This window comes from Agelaius phoeniceus, chromosome 15 (genome assembly GCF_051311805.1).
Source record: "Agelaius phoeniceus isolate bAgePho1 chromosome 15, bAgePho1.hap1, whole genome shotgun sequence".
Lineage (NCBI taxonomy): Eukaryota > Metazoa > Chordata > Aves > Passeriformes > Icteridae > Agelaius > Agelaius phoeniceus.
The window spans coordinates 15,199,479-15,216,160 of NC_135279.1; the positions used below are offsets into that span (position 1 = coordinate 15,199,479).

Sequence of the window (16,682 nt, forward strand, 5' to 3'; positions counted from 1 at the left end):
CACAGATTTGCTTCTTCTACTGCATACTTGAGGAGCAGTGTTAGAGAAGTTTATGCATCCTGGTTTTGAGAGCTGCAAGACCAGCAGCACATATTTGGATACACAATCAGCAATGATTATCTGCACTTTTAAGTGTGCAGAAATCCTTTCTGTCTTTTACAAAAACAGGGAAGTAAATTTTGGATTTAAACAGAAGGATTGCTCCTTGGGTAATCTCTGAGCAGTGATATGAAGGAGAGAGTTAGTTAGGAGTGGATTGTCAGATTGTTTAAGCTAAAGAACATTGTCTACAGACTAAATTCCAACACCAAACCAACTTGGTGTACATAACTGTAGGGAATTTCAGGCTGTGTCTTACTCTGCAAATTCTGTGGAACATGAACAACTTGCCTTCTGTTGTCAGAGAGAAGCTTTTAGCAGTGCAGTTAATCACACAAGTGCTTTGTTTACACAAGTATCCTCAGCTTCCTCTGACTGTAAAGAGTATTTGGGTGCAAAAGCCAGGGATTTCTTGGGAATTTAATTATATTGTGCCTTTAGAATAAAAAGATTGTGATGGACAAATCATTGTCTCCTGACAGCCATCAAAGTAGCCAAATGTGTAGGAAGAAATGAGGCTGTTGGGGTTTAGCAGATGAGTTGATGGCAGGTACTGGGCTTAACTTTGCAGGGAAGCAGGAGATGGGGGAACATGTTAATCTGTTTTCCACAATGACCAAGTGAAGCCCTACAGTAAGAGTTTCCCCAGGGACACAGCAGATGGGGCTGGGGGAGGCACAGATAAAGCCTTCCTGAAAATCCCTTCCCTCAGCCCTGCTGTGGCTCCATTTTGTGTCTCCAATCACAAAGATCTCACATTCTTGTTGTAAATACCACCAGGAACTTCTTTTCCATGAAGCACTGTGGGCTTCCTTGTTTCCCTTGTTTGCTTAATGTTTAATTTTGCTCTTCAGTTTTACAAACTGATGATAGCACTGTGATTTCATGCCATGTGTAGACTAGAGTGGTGGAGCTGAAATACTGTGCAGATGCCATGTTAAATAAATCCTCTTTTTATACATACAGGTACAACAGAATAGCTCGGGAATGGACTCAGAAGTATGCGATGTAATTAAAGAAATTATTGGATAACCTCTACAAATAAAGATAGGGGAACTCTGAAAGAGAAAGTCCTTTTGATTTCCATTTGACTGCTTTCTATGAGCCCACGCCTCATCTTCCCCTGTGCACATGTTTACCTGATACAGCAGTGCTGCGTGTTGTACATACTTGGAACAACAAACTAGAAATACTGTATTTCCCCGTACCAACATTGACTCCTAGCAGAGAAGTGTGTGTGTGAAAAGCTGGTTCTTCAGTCATAACTTTGTGAGCCTAAAAGCATTCCTTGCTGAGTTAAATTGGGAAATCAAATGGGAATGGGGAGAGTTCTGGTGGGTTTCAGATTTTCTAGGGACAGTGTTGCTGATCCGTGAAGGATTTTAAGTGGAATCCTTTTAAACTCATAACAGTTATGAAAAGCAAGGTGAAGAACTTGAAGCTGTTTCTGTATTCATTTTATTCTGAAGGACCTACACCTTAGGTAAATGTTATGACCAATGAGAAACTGTACCCACATCCTGTGTTTAAGGTCTAAGTTTAACCGGTCACCATTTAAATGGATTGGAGCTATTAGTGCATCAAGTGATGTTGATTTGTTTCAACTCTCTCCCTCCCTTCATACTTTTTTTGGTTTGTATGTGGTTTCTCAGTTAATACCTAGCTAATAGCTCTTATTTTTCTTAAGTTTTTTAACTGCTTAGGTCTTTCTGGATGTAAGGGTAAAAAAAAAAAAAAAATCCATATGACAGAAAACTTGTGTGTATTTAAAGACCCAACTGCTCCCCTGGAGCTTGTACGTTCAAGAATGAATTAATCTGTGTAATAAACTGATTACTACAGTCATTACATATAACTTTGTGTGAATAGGCTTTTAATTTTCAGAGCAGTTTGTTACAGGCTTAAACTAACGGTGGATTTCTCTAAAAAAAAAACTTTTTGGGCTGAAGTCGTGAAGCAGTTTGGTTTGCATCACACAAGGCACCTGAAGAGGCAAACAGGAGCTTGAGCACTTAGATGAAATCAGGATGTGTAGTGTGCCAGGAACTTGACTGTTAAACCAAATAAGCAGTTTACTAAATGCGAATCAGAGTGACATTTTACAAAGCCTGATGGTATTACTCCCACTTGCATGGGACCTAACACAATGCATATGTACTGTAGGTAAGTGAAACCTTATGTAACTAAAAAAATGGATGTAAAAGGGTAAAAAAAAGAAAAAAACCTACCAAACACATCAGCACAAACTTTCATAAAATGTAGCTTTTACATAATTACTTTGCACTAAACATTTGCAAATGTTCATACAGTTTTAAATTGTACTTGTATGTGTCTTTTTTTTTTCTTTTTTTTTTTTTTTTGGAACAAAGTCTTCACTTGAATCTAGTGAAAAAAATGTAGTTTGAAACTTTTCTTTGTATACAAGTGTATTTGCCAGCATCGTTGGTGTGACAGTAGGTGAGTCTGCAAGTTTATCTCCTCTTAGTAGAATTGTAACCCAAGCCATCGGGCAGGAGAGGCTGGAGCCGCTGGCTCTCCAGCCACAGGGTCTGTCCCAGCCATTCCCAAATGCATCTTGACACTCTTGCACAAACGAGGAATAAATGTCCACTGCTTTTGGTCTAAATCTGTTCCTCTTGTCTCATCTCTCTGGTGCTGGGCAGGTGTGAGCCCTCCTGCAGGGAGCTGTGTCCCTCTGCTGCTCTGGAGAAGGAAGGGAGCACGTGGCCACTGTAGGGTCACAGGGGAAGGGGAGACATTGCTGTGCAGGGCTGCAAGCTCAGCTTGGGTCACCTGGAACTCGTGTTACCCACAGGGTGTCTGGGAAGCAGCCTGTGACTCTGGATAACACCTGTGGCAGCCAGACTGCAGTGTAAGTTGGTGGCTGCTGGTGTGGCTGGGGTTGGTGGCAGCCTGGATCCATGGCCTTGCCTCTCCTGACCTGTTGTGCTCCTGCTGGACTCCCCAGTTCACCTTGGCCATGGTGGAGTTGCTCTCCTGTGATTTTCCTTGGGCTCGCTGAGAAGTGCAGGGAAGGGGCTGCACTGACTGTGAACAGTCTGGGGGGATTCTCTGTAACTGCTTTGCTACTGAGCCACCCAAGAATGATTTTTGTGGCAGATCTGGCTGCCTTTGGAAATTGGCAGTCACTGGAAGAGATCAGAGACCGTATGGGAGTGGAGACAGAGAGGAGGCAGCAGTGACAGCTGAGGGAGCTGAGGAGGAGGATGGTTTCTCTTTCTGGTGGGCCAGGAGCCATGAGCATGAGGTGACAGGACATGAACAAACCACTCACGCCCTGAAACAATCCTGAACCTGTAACAGCTTCAGCTTGGAGGATGCATTAACACATCTGCTCATGTTGGGATGAGCTCATTTGCAGTGAGCTGTTTAAACAGTTCTGACCTTTTTGCTGATGGCATGACCACAGTTGTGGTGCACTGAAAGCAGGTCTGCTGATGTTTGAGAGGGGAGGATGTGCTCTGCATGCCTCCTGTGGGTTGGCCATTTGTTGTACTGTGAGCTAGATGCAGGAGCCTTTAGCATTTAACTGCAAACCTGACCCAGCTTAGCTATTTTTGGGAGTAGAATCTTGCTCCTTGGAAGCTGTGCATTGAGTTTGTTGTAATGTCAAACAGCACATGAGGCCAGGGGCTGTGGTCACTTCCTTTCTAGGAATCCTGAGCTTGTCATGTCATCAACCTTTTCCATTTCCATCCCTGTGCAGTTTTTTACCTTGATTTAGTAATTTAAGTTGCCTGATTCCCTTTGCTTGGCTTTCTTTGTGTTGGGCCTTCTGTGGATGTGGATTGTTCATGCAATTCCCTTTTCCCCTGTCATGTGCTAAGTGTGTTTTATTTAAAGATAGTGCTGGGCTGCTTAGAACCCCCCAGGTCTGGCAGCAAATCTGGAACACTGTGCCTGGATGCATTCCTTGTGCTCATCAGTGCCTGTCCAGTGCTCAGAGTGACCCAGAGCAGGAATGTGATCCCTGTGTTCTGGAACCTCTCTTGGCTCAGCACTGAGCAGCCACTTGTCTGTGCAGGACTGGCTTAAACATTCCCAACCTCCAAGGACCTGCAGAGTGGGATGGAGCTGATCCTGGGAAGTGCTGGAGATTGATCCTGATTGCTGTGCTTCAAACACCCAGCTTGTCCTGTGGTGGATGTGCTGCTGCATTTCTGTCACAGCTTTTGGGCAAGGCAAGAGAGATTTTTTAATTCAGTTATTACCATATTATCCCAATGCTTCCAACTGAGCTGCATCCAAAAGTATCCTCAGACTCTTCTGTTCAGTCTGCATCCATCAGATGATGTGGGAAAACCAGCAGGGCTAACTTGGATGTGGTCTTGTGTCCTTAGTGGGTGTAGCAGACTGTTCACTGTCCCATGCCTCTGGAGGTCTGGTCCCTGCTGTTTGGCAGCTGTGCCTGCAGACAGCAATGCCTGGCTCTGGTTTTTACAGTCTTGGTCATCTTCAGCAGCAAAACATCTCTGGAGCTGCTCGTGTTCCCAGTTCTGATGTGCAGGAGAAGATGAGGATCCCGAGGGGAGCTGTGCCCAGTGACAGGGGCATTTCTTGGTGCCTGAGCAGCTCTTTGTTGGGGGAGCAAGGCAGGAGCCTCTGGGGGTGTGGGAGGTGGAGAAACTGCTCCCAGTAGTGAACGTGTCACCTTGCTCTAAAGAACCAGGACAAGAAACCACCTCTGAATGTGCTCAGCACTCCCATTCCAGGTGGAGGAGCCCTTGGCTAAGGCTCCAGGCATGCCAGTGCATCCAGGCAGAGTTTGGAAGTCACCTCTTGGAGAAAAGAAGCCTGGAGGTGTATCTGAGTGGCAGGAAGGCTGTCCCCATGAAATACAGAACCTCAGAAAAGTCTTCTCATCCTTGCAGCCTCAGGGAAGCCTCCCTCCCTCTCCTGTAGCTGGAATGGAGTTTCATCCCCACAGTTCCTGCTTCCATCCATTCCCTGGCTCTTTGGGTAGGCTTGGAGCAAAAGCTGCAGATTTCAGTTGTTGGGGTTTAGCAAATGTGGTTTCTTACAGGGAATGCACAGGGACAAGAGCACTGAGGGTGTCTGGAAGGTTCAAAGCAGGACAGATCCTGCTGTGCAGCTCTGGGGAGGCGTGGAGACCCAGCCCTGTGTGTGTGACTGCACTGGCAGGGATCCCTGCAGCCTGTCCTGGCTGCCCCTCCCTCCCCTGGAAGTGTGTGTGACTACATCCATGCTAACACTGTCTGTACTCTTGTATTGTGTTGCAATTTGATCACCATTAAATAATTCCCTTAAACTCTCTGGCTTGATTGCCTTTTTTTTGTTTGTTTGTTTTGTTTTTGCTTTACCTGTGCCTTTTGCCTGTTTATTTTGGCTCACGTTGCTTCCTTTCCTCTTGTGGCTGCTTTTTCTCTTCTCCCCGAGGTTCCAGTCTTGCACTGTCCCTCTCTCAACTCTCTCCAGTCACCCTCATCTTGTTTTTTAAGCTTCCTGCAAAGCCCGGCTCCCTCTGACCACAGGCAGGGCTTTCTGGGTGAGCTGGAGTGGCAGAAATCCCTATGCTCTCACCAAGCCCTACACTGTCCCCTTCTTTTTTGGAAGTTGTGACTTGATAGAAAGTTTGTTGGTGCTCTGATTTCATCATGAGCTTGATCCAGTCCCTGATGCAGTGGGGTCACTTGAGAAAAGCTGGGATCAGCTCAGGAGCCAGAGCACAAGGCACAGGGGCTGCTGGGGAAGCTGGAGCTGTTGGTTCCCACAGCTCATGGCTTTCTCTAACCTGGATTTGGCACCCACAGGTTCTATTTTATTGTGTTGCTGCCTCTCTGTGTCCACCCCCTCCTTCCCTGGGTGAGAAGATTTCGTTTTTATTGTTGTCTAGTCAGGTGAAACCACCTCGGGGCGAGAGGGGGTTGGGTGTATTTACCATTCTCCTCCTTTCCTCAGCAAATCTGATTGTTGCTCAACTCGAAACATTTCTTTGGCTGGAAGAGCTGGTTGTTGGGGTATAGATAAAAATGGCATTTTGAATAAGAAGTGAATTGGTGTCCTGAAGCCACAATCAGCATACCCCAAACTTTTCTCTCCCCGGTGTCTGTGGTCCCTGTGCCCAGCAGAAGCTCTGTGGTCCTGCCCTTGCCCAGCTGAAGCTGTTGGAGGTGCCTGGGGAGGCTCATCCTGCCCTGCTGCTGCCTCTGGAGGGGCCATCTGGGCTGGCCAGGCTGGCAGAAAGGAACAAGCTGGCCTTGGCCACCACAGCTGGGAGCAAGTGCCAGTGTTCTGAAGGGGGGAGCATTAATTCCTTGTTCTGATGGAGAAAGGCAGCCATGGAGTGACTGCTGCAGAGCTTTCTGGTGTGCCCAGAAAGCTGGTAGCCATGGAATGCCTTCAGCAGAACTGGTGTTCTGTGTCTAAACCCTCTCTGTGCTCCCCCTGAGTGCCCACGGCAGTTGTGCTGTTTGGGAGCTTTGATCCCCCTGCCTTGTGGCTATTCTTGGGTCAGTGTTTAGCCAGTTTTTATTGAAACAACCTCCCCTACAGCTTGGGATGGGGATTATTTGTCTGCCCCCTGCCCTGGAGCCCAGTGAGTCACTGCAGTGCTGCTGTCTGGGGCTCTCTGGGAGCTCTGTGCGTGGCCAGTTCAGCGTGGGGAGCAGGAATTCTGCAGGATATCAGGCAGAGAGGATGGAAAACCCCATCAGGAGTCCAACAGTTCCCCCAGCACTGCCAAGGCCACAACTAAGCCATGTCCCAAAGTGCCACATCCATAGATTTTTATTTTTAACACCTCCAGGGATGGTGACTCCACCACATCCCTGGGCAGTGTGTGCCAATGCCCAACCACCTTTCAGTGAAGATCTTTTCTCTAATATCCAACCTGAACCTCCCCTGACACAACCTGAGGCTGTTTCCTCTTGTCCTGGGAGAAGAGGCTGACCCCATATGGTTCAAACCTCCTGCCAGGAGCTGCAGGGAACAGAGGAGTAACTTGGAGTCACCAGAGCTCCAGGAAGGGATCACTGTCCTCATAACTCACCCTTGGCTGTCACCTGCACAGCTGCAGGAAGGATGTCCCGACATTCCTGCTCCCCTGATTAACCCTGTGGACAACTTCTCTGATTTGTCCCCTCTTTTTTATCCCCATTGCTTGGCACTGTGTGGGATAAGAGTTCTGATTTTCAGGAAAACAAGCAGAATGGAGCAGTGGGTGAGGATGTGTGAGCAGGGTGATGTGGGACAGAGAGGTGACAGCAGTTCCTGGATGTTCTTGTGTCCAAGCAGGTGCATGTGGGGACTCAGCTGCAGAGATAAAGGTGTGTGTGAGATAAAGCCCAGCTGTGGCACCTTGGGCCAGGTGAGCTTCAGCTGCACATTGATCCTATTGAGTCAGAGATGGGATTGACCCTGCTGGATTCACCACTTCCAGGAGTTTTCTCCTGCTGTAACCCTGAGTGCCAACACAGAGCACTCAGTGCTCCAGCCTGTGATGCTGGACACTCCATGGGAGGATGGGGTTTTGTCAAGTAGGTTTTATTTGGTTTGTTATGGGGTAATTGTTCAAATCAGAGAATCATGTAGGCTGGAAAAGACCTCAGAGAACATCGAGTGCAAGCTGCAGTCTGGGCTGACACAGGACAGGTAAGCACAGACTCTGTATTTAAATGCTGAAATCTTCCCTTATGTCAAATCCTGCCTTGGGCAAGTAACTCCACTCAAAAATGCTGTGCTGGCCTCTGTAAGGCACCCACCAGGAATGCCCAAATCCTTGGCCAGAGGCTTTTTGGAAATGGGTGATGGATGACACAGCCCCAGCCCCAGGGAGGAGCAGATGGGGCAGAACTGGGAGCACCTCCTGTGGCAGTGCCTGGAGCCAGGGCTGAGGGAAGTGTCCTGTGTGGGAATGACACGGGATGAGCCTCAGGAAAGTGTTGGTGAGGCCCTTTTGGTACAAAATGCAAGGGGCTTTGCAGTGGGATTGCTTTGAGTCCTCTCATGCATCCTGTGCCCTGGGGGTGACTTGCATCAGTCTCCATGAGCTGAATGAAAACTCCTACTGTTCAGCCCATTCCTCTGCTTTCCTGTTGTCTTTTCCCTTTTTCTCCTGGCAAAGTTGTCTCTCTGCCAGGCCATGTCCATCCCAGCCCTGAGCTGCATTAGCAGCATTTGAGCACTGAATCCTCTTGGTTAAGCCCTTGGCTGTGTAGCCACTGTAAACCACTGAGTGTTTCTAGGTTTGGGGGGTTTTTCCCTAGCTCTGCCTTCCAGCCTGTGCCATTCCCTTTGGTTGCAGGGATTTTTTTGTGGAAAAGGACTGGAGCTGGTGCTGAGACCCAGAGTCCCCAAACCTCTCAGTGTAAATAAAGGATCTGCTGATCCTTTCCTCAAGCCCAAGCCAAGCCTGCCCCTGAAGTGAAACCAGCAGATCCAGAAACTCTTTCCAAAGAGAATCCATCCCTCCTGCTTTTGGGAACTGCTGGAAGCTCCAGGACGTCTTCAGGAAGCAGCAAGGATGGAGCCATGGCAAGGCCAGAGCTGCTGGGAGAGCTGGGGCTGGGATCCCACCAGGCAGGGCCCTGTGCTGGCCCTGGAGCTCACAGCCCCCTCCAGCTCCCTCAGACCCGAGCCAGGCAGGAGTGTTGTGTCCTGGCTGCCTGTGGCCTTTCCAGGAGGAGGAGGAGGGATGCTGGGGGATGTGATTACAGGCAGGGCAGGGATGCTGCTTCAAGCAGGGATGTGGCACCCTGGGCACTGCTGTGCCTTCACCAAGGGCTGTGGGGAGGCTGCAAGGGACCCCTGGAGTGCTGGGGGGTCACAGGGCAGAAGTTCTGCTGCTGGGGAAACAAGGATGTGGGAATTGTAGTCACAGACAGGTTGGAGTTGGAAAGGACCTTAAAGCTCCTGGTGGAGGGGGTGGGCCGGGCTGGACTGGTCAGGGGAGAGGCTGCTGGACCTCCATGGTGAAGCATTTCTCATTCAGGTGTGGTTTGTAAGGACAGCTTTGGGCTTTCCAGCTGGGAGTGGAGCTGGGCACAAGGAGAATCCCCAGCCGGGAGCAGGGGAAGGCGAGGACAAGCAGAGGGGGCTGAGGGACAGCAGCGTCTCCTCTTTCCTTCATTCGGTGTGGGTGAAAAAATCCAGCTGAAAAGAGGAAATATCCCCCCAGAAGGGCTCGAATTAGGAAATACCTGCAGGAGGGGGGTCCCCGCTCCCGCTCCGCTCCCCGCGGCCGGGCGAGGGCAGCAGAGGCCGGGAAGCGGCGGGGCCGGGCCGGGCCGGGGCTGCCCCGTTCCCCCCGCGCTGCCAGCGGGGCACGGCACCGCCAGCACGGGGATTTAGGAACCTGCTCTCATTAGCAGCAATAAAACTCGTTGTTATTTCTATTTTTGATTATTATCGTTGAAAGCCCGTGAAGCCCGAGTGGAGCAGATGTGCTCCGCGACGCTCCAGCCCCCAAATCCTCTCCCAAGTGTCTCCTGCAGACACTAAGGGCTTGTCCTGCTGCTGTGTCTGCTCAGCATCCTCTGGGAAACCCACGGAGCGGGACAGGCCAGGCTGGGGGTGCCTCCGGCGCAGGGGACATGGGACATCACCTTATTGCAGTCCCCTCTGGTGGACTCAGGGCCCGGATAGGAGATGCCGGACCTGCCCTCACCCCCTGTCTGACGGGGGCACCCACAACCTGGCGGCGCCCTCCTTCCAGCGGCCATCCCTGGTGCCAGCCACCCGCTTGGAGGAGGCACCCACGGTGCCAGGCTGGGGTTCACCCCCGGGACCCTCACACCGCCACTGAGGAGCTCCGGGCACAGGGGCTGTCCCAGCCCTGGCTGTCCCGCTGCCCCACAGCCGGGCCCATCCCGGGCTGCCCCCGGCCCCAGCTGCCTCCTCCCGGCCCGGCTCGCTCCGTGCCCTGCCATCTTGCGCCTGTGAATAATTCACCGGCCCTGTCCCCGTTGTTTCCTCGCAGGTATTTATAGCCGGTGCTCACGTCTCCTTGGAGGCAGCTCGCTCCGCCGCCGTGTAAATTTAGCTCCCGTCGTCTCTCACATGTCATGCCCTCCAGCCCTTCCGTGCGGCTCCTTCCCGGCAGGGTCCGGCGCCCGCACGTTCCCCTCCATCGCTGCCCCATGGTTGGGCAGGGTGCTGGCCGTGCCGTGCCGTGCCCGCTGTGCCCGTGCCATGCCCGGTGTGCCCGTGCCGTGCCCGGTGTGCCCTGGGGGCCGGGGCAGCTCCGCTTCCCTCCGGCAGCTGCGCGGAGCCACCGAGCCCTTCAGCTGCCGCGGTTCGGGGGATGCTTTGGGATTGATGCTTTGGGATTCCTGGGCTGCCATCTGTGCTATGCAAATCCCCCAGTCTGAGGGCCGCGTGTGGACCCGCTCCCGACCCAGAGCTGGAGCTGTTGTTATCCCGCTCCTGCTCCCGGCGCCACATTCCGAGGAGCACAAACATCACAAACATCCCCCCCTTCTCCTGCTGCCCCTGGCACCCAGCCCTGTGCTCTGCCCAGCTGGGCCGTGCCGTCAGGAGGGAGCGGGGCAGCTCTGGGGGATGGATGGGCTCGGGGCACGGAGGCTGCTTCCACCAGGCCACCTCCAGTCCCCAGAGTGCTCGGCCTGGCTGCCCGTGTCACCGTACCCCTGTCCCCGCCGAGAAATGGAGCCGGGGCTGCAGCACACGGGCCGGCTGTGCTGGGCACAGGTGGGCTCTGAGGATGAGCACCAGTGGGGACAGAGCCACTGAGGCACTGGGACAACCGATGGCGAGGGAACGCGGCAGGAGCGGTGCCCGTGCCCCAAGCACAGGAGGGAACGCGGCAGGAGCGGTGCCCGTGCCCCGAGCACAGGAGGGAATGCGGCAGGAGCGGTGCCCGTGCCCAAGCACAGGAGGGAACGCAGCAGGAGCAGTGCCCGTGCCCAAGCACAGCAGTGCCCGTGTCCCGTTCCCCTCAGGGCCGGGCCGCTCCCACAGGACCCCACCCCCGGGACCCCATCCCCATGCTGGGCCTGATGAGCCACCCGCAGACTCAAACCAGGCAGGAGCGAGCGCCCTGCCCTGTTCCCCATTCCCCACCCTGCTGCTGGTGTGCAAACACCCCCTGAGCTGCCCCAGCTTCTCCCCAGATCCACCTGGGCGGTTCTGGGGGGCTGCGGCTGCCCCCGCGGGGGCCGAGATGGCAGCGAGGGGCCCCCATGCCCGCGCAGCCCCTGCTCGGTGCTCTTTAAAGGCCGCTCCGCTGGGGAGGTGGCAGCGGCTCCCTGAGGGGCCCGTCGGAGGTAATTAATGAGCATCCTGCGCTCTCCCCGCTGTGCCTCCATCCCCCCGGACCCAGGCGGGCACCGCCGGCTCCTGCCGGCGCTGGGGGCCGGGGGACCTGGCGGCACGGGGGCCTCGTTAATATTTTAGGAGCTCTTTTGTCCGCAGGGGATGGGGAGGCTCGTTCGCAATCGCCTTTCATCTCCGTGAGGCCTCCGCGCGGCTCCAGCCTCTTATCTGCCGCCTCCTCGCTGCTTCGCTACAGCTTGTTATGGGGCTTGGGTTGTTTTTTTTTGTTTTTTTGGTTTTTTTTCTGGGAAGGGTTGGAAAAAAAGCCTGGCTGCTCCTGGCCGAAGGGCATCCGCCAGCCGTGCTGGCGGCAGCTGCTGGAGCATCCCCGCTCGGCTCCTGCCTGCCTGCTGCCGTCCCTGCCCGGGCTGGGCTGTGCCAAGGGCTGGGGCTGCCCCTGTCCCTGCTGGCCCTGGGGAGGGCTCTGAAGCCCCTGTGGTGGCCGGGAGAGGCGGTTTGTGTGTCTGTCTGTGTGTGTGTGTGTGTGTGCACTGCATTGCCTGTGCCACCAGTGAAACTGGAGACTCTCCCCAGAGTGCCCCCTTGGCACTGGGCTGTGCCAAGGGGTCCATGGATCCACTGAAACCCTGATCCTTGTGGGGGATGCCCAGTGGGAACGTGAAAAACCAGTCCTGGTGGTTGGGAAGGGGCAGAGCCAAGGTGCAGAGCTGGGCTGGTTCGAGGAGGAAGAGGGTGACGAAGGAGAAAGTATCCGGAGGGGAAAATGGGAGCTGAGCTGCTTTTCTGCTCCCCCTCTGAGCTGGGGAATGTCAGCAGAGTTGGGAGAGCAGAGGGTGCCCTGGGAAGAGGTCTGGCTCAGCCTGGAGCTTTAGCAGCCCCATGGACAATTGTCTCTAGGTGCTCCCTTGGATCTCTCCTCCATCTTCCCCTTGCTCCTTTTGCCATCTTGGGCAATCCCTCACTGTCCCCAGGTCCCAAACTCATAGTCCTGGCACCTCTTGTCCCTCCCAGGCAGTTTTACTCATGATGTCCCTTCTACAGTGATGGTCCCAGCTGACTGAGGCGTGGGCAGCTTGGGGTCCCTGTCTGGGGTTCTTGGGGGTCTCCAGGTGAGCCCTCATGCCCACACAGGCTCTCCTGAGGACTCTGTTGCCTTTCTCTTTGATTCTGTCCCTCCACTGTGCCACAAAGGCAACAGCACTTACCTTGTTCTGGAAAAAACCCAGCCCCAAGCCTGAGCTGGGCAAAATGTGCCAGTGCCACCAGGGCTGAACCCATCTGTCTATCCCTTTGCCCAAGCAGGAACTTGGATCCCCAGAGGAAATCTGGCTGAAGGCCTTCAGGAGACTTTTGCAGCTGTGTTCTGCCAAGGCTGACAGCTTCTTCCCATGGGAAGGTCCTTCCCCATCAGCCAGTGAAGCACAACAGGGTTCAAACTCCCTCACTGCACACCCCAGCTGCAGGGACACCCACACCGGGGGAATGCTGCTGTCCCTGGGGACGTGGCATCCTCCTGGCACTGGCACTGCTGCCAGGCCACCCCAGCTGGCATTCCAGGCCTGGCGACCTCGGGCAGGGCTGGCGCCTGCGCTCAGGAGGGCGGTGAGCTCACGGGTTTCATTTTCTCCAGGCTTCCTTGGCTCTGACATGTGATCCTCGCTACAGGAAGGACGCGGCGAACGCGCCGTCCCCCGGGGCTGCCTGCCTCGACCTTGTGGGAAGAGGTAAGAGCACAGCATGGCTTTTCCACCTCACTGGTGTCGCTTCCAGCAGCAATTTAATATCTTCCTGATAACCCAGGCCGAGTTTCAGGCAGTGTTGAAAAAAATAAAGCATCTCCTGGTAGAAGTTGATGTCCTCAGATGAAATCCCTGGTGTGGGTCTGCGTGGCTGGCCCCACACTGCCACCTCCACACTTATCCTTGTCCTCTGGCAGGGCCCTGATGCCCTCCTGGAGAGGACTGGGGACTCCCAGTGTGGGGACTGTCACCTATGGGCTTTGTGCCCAGTGGAGAGGGAACATTTACCAGCCCCATCTGGGACACAGTGGGGCTGTGGCAGCTCCATCACACCCCATGGCAAAGCTGCCATCACTGCCGCCCTTCCCTCCCAGCATCTCAGACATTCCCACATGGCCCCACCCATGGGGCAGAGGTACCAGGGCTTTCCCCAGCCAAGGGAAGGTCTGGGGTGCTCCCTTTGGGTGTGCACAGCCACCTCCCTGTGCCCCAGCAGGGCTGCAGGGACTGGGGCTCCCTTTGGATGCAGCAGGGCTGGGGCTGGGCCCAGCCCAGGCGTGACCCTCAGGGCTGCTCTGTTCATGCACCTTTCTCCAGGGCCAGGTCTCTGCTCCTGGCTCTGGCCTCACTTTTCTGGTTCCCTTTGGTTTCCCCAGCTCGATTTCCCAGGCTCCTTCCCGTGGGCTCAATTCCCTGTGCTCACCTCTGGGAGCTCCCCAGCACCTCCAGAACGGAGGTTCCCTGGGCCTGGCTTGCTGGACATGGATCTGCAGGCTCGGTTCTCCGGGCACACCTTGCCAGAGGTGTCTCCCAGGCTCGGGGCCTCGCTGGTGGTTCCCAGCTGCTTCCCGGGGCTCTCCCCATCAGCCCGGTGCCAGCAGAGGGCCTCCCTTACCAGCACAGCGCCGTCTGGAAATTATAAAACACATTATCTATTTGGCAAAACTTTGTGCAAGGATCAGGAAAAGGGCTGGAATCCGTTCTCCTCCAGGAGACCGGAGACAGCGTGTCCCCCCCGGCTTCTGTTTTCAATGCCAGCACTCAGCCGCGTTAAAGCCGTGGGAGCGTTCGTCATTAAAATGGCAATTGTGGAGCCAGGCAATAAATTTAACATCATAAAAGGCGCTGGGAGGGTCTCGCTCATCTGTTGCTCTTCAAAGAAAAGTGTTAGTTGCTTCCGAGGAAAAAAAAATAAAAAAAAATTGGGAAGACGCAGGTGAGAAGGGACGGGGTGGGCGCTGTCCCGGCTGCCGGGGCGCTGCGGGCAGCGTGGGGGACAGTCCCCGGGCACAGGGCACCCTCTGGGGTGCCCACGGGGCCGGGGGTGCTGAGCAGGGGATGCTGGGGCCGGGGCTCTTTCCGGGTGATGGGGTTTCCTCTCTGCGTGTCTCTGGGATGAGCAGGGGACGGGGCTGTGTGGGAGCACCTCCCCTTCTGCTGCTGGGGTGCTCTGTCCCCAGGGCACGAGGGACACGCAGCAGGCAGGGCCAGGTGACACCGGCCAGGGCTCCCTGCTCTGCCCTCACCCCTGCGGCGCCGCTGGGCCCCCGGGCTGGGAGCCCCCGCCAGCCCCGCCGATAGCCATCATCATCATCATCATCATCATCATCATCATCTCCCAACGCCAGGCTCCGGCCGCCGGCGTCTGCCGCCAGAATTAGCCGTCGGATTGGAACCGTTCGCTAAATAATTCACGAGATTTCTTCCTTTTTTTTTTTTCCCTCTCTCTCTCTCTCTTTTTTTTTTTTTTTTTTTTTTTTTTCTCTCGAAAGCTGTTTTCTTTCCTTTTTATTTTTTCCCCTTTAAGGTCGGAGTATTTTCCAGGCTGGGTTTCCATCGAGGGGGTGCGGACACGCTCAGGCAATACCGCCATGTGTTTACAGCTCAGCTCCCGGCGTTATTTAGGGATTGTAAAACCACAGCAGCTCGCTCGCTCGCTCGCTCCCCCCCGCTCGCCGCAGCCAATTTTTTTCCTCCATGCGGCTCTCGTTGCAGCGGCAAAGGTCAACCCCGCTCCTTTGAAAGCAGCACCCCCCTCCCTTATCAGATTTAGGAATCCTTGGGGGAGGTTGAAGCCGAAATGCAGGCAAAGCCAGCTGGCCGCGCTCCGGCCGGGGGGGCTGCAGGGTGGGAAGGAAGGATGGAGGTGGCTCCGGGGAGGAGGAGGAGGAGGAGGAGGAGGGCGGTGGGATGAGCCCCCGCGCCCGGGCGGGGCAGCACGGACAGCAGGAGCGCTGGAGAATGGGGGCGCAGATAATCCAGCTGATTAGCGGCCGCGCCGGGCTCGGGCTGGGCGAATTTGATGTGACGGGAAAATCGCACCGGGGTGAAGGCAGCGCGGCTCGGGGGGGCTGGGGAGCCCCTCGGAGCAGGGATGGGGTCACAGCCCTGCGGAGAAGGGCTGGGGGCTCGGGGATGGGATGGGGTCATGGGAGAGGGTGAGCTCCAGGGAAGAGGGGTGAGGGGTGTGCAGAGGGTGGGACTGGATTGGGGGGTCCCAGTGATGGGGGAGCCCCGCGGCAGAGAGATGGGGGTCACAGCGAGGGGACAGTGCCCGTGGCAAATGTCTGGGGTCTATGGCAGGGCCCGGGAATGGATGGATGGGATATTATCCCTGGGATAATCGGCTCTGGGGGGGACCCCCAGCCCTCTGCCCCACACCCCCCAAGCTGGGCAGCCCTGGGGAACCTCAGCGAGCATGGGAAGAGCTCTAAGGGGTCACGGCCATGGATGGGGTGACCAAGCGATGGCAGAGCGTGGCCTTGGGGTCCCTGGGGAGAGGGGAGGAGGCAGGAGGGAGCAGGGGAAGGAGCAGGGGAAGGAGCAGGACGAGCCCGGGCGCGGGGCGGAGCTCGGACGCGGGGCAGAGGCCCTGGCAGCGCAGCCCCGGCCCCGGTGCCGGTCGCTCCCCTGGAGACGCTCCCTGCTGGTCCCGTCCTGGCCCAGGCACCGCTCACGCCATCAAACTTTGCCAGCGGATGGTTTTTAATTAAAACCAGAAGATGCTGCTCTGCGCCCCGGCCCTTCAGGGATGACCACTGCTCATATCCTCTGCCTTTGGTCTTCCTGGCTGCACAGCTTGACACGGGGAGATGAAAGTCCCTCCCTGCCAAAAAAGCACCAGGAAAAAAGGGCAGTCATAGAATTACACCAGCAAAATGTCCCCAGCCAAGGGTGCAGCGGGGTCCTGCCGACCAGGGGACATGGCCAGAGCCGAGCAGAGCCTGGGGAGTGGGGCTGCTGCCTTCAGCCCTTCTAAAAATAACAGCTCCAAGCGCAGCTAGCGCCGGGCGCCTAACTGGAACCAGCTTTCCAAACTCCCAGCTGGAAGCAGCTTTAGGAGCCTGCACCAGCCTTTCTGGGAAAGAGCAATTAAAAATAGCGAGCGACTGAAAGCGCCGTCCCTGCTGCCCCTGCGTGGGGAGGACACGGGGAGCCAGGTTGGGAGGGCAGGTGTTCCCCTCTGCTCGGCTTGGAAAGGCCAGCAGCTCCCAGAGATGGAGCTGCAAGGAGGTCATGGGGGATTCAGCCTCCCTGATCCCAGGAGAAAGGGGGCAGTGGGCTCAGAGC

The 16,682-nt window shown here is 55.3% G+C and overlaps 1 protein-coding gene across 2 annotated transcripts in view; it reads left to right on the forward strand.

The window, feature by feature from the left end:
* UBE2D2 (ubiquitin conjugating enzyme E2 D2) overlaps positions 1-13,221 on the forward strand; it is a 36,465-nt gene extending 23,244 nt beyond the window's left edge. Inside the window, exon 7 of one of the 2 annotated variants that reach the window (XM_054642862.2) lies at positions 13,004-13,221. In XM_054642862.2, coding sequence (XP_054498837.1) covers positions 13,004-13,019 — 16 coding nt within the window. In that variant the 3' untranslated portion in view covers positions 13,020-13,221. Of the gene's footprint in view, positions 1-1,065; positions 1,955-13,003 lie in introns of those variants that run through there. The other variant, XM_054642861.2, reaches the window with a different exon arrangement.
* The last annotated feature ends 3,461 nt before the right edge of the window (positions 13,222-16,682 follow it).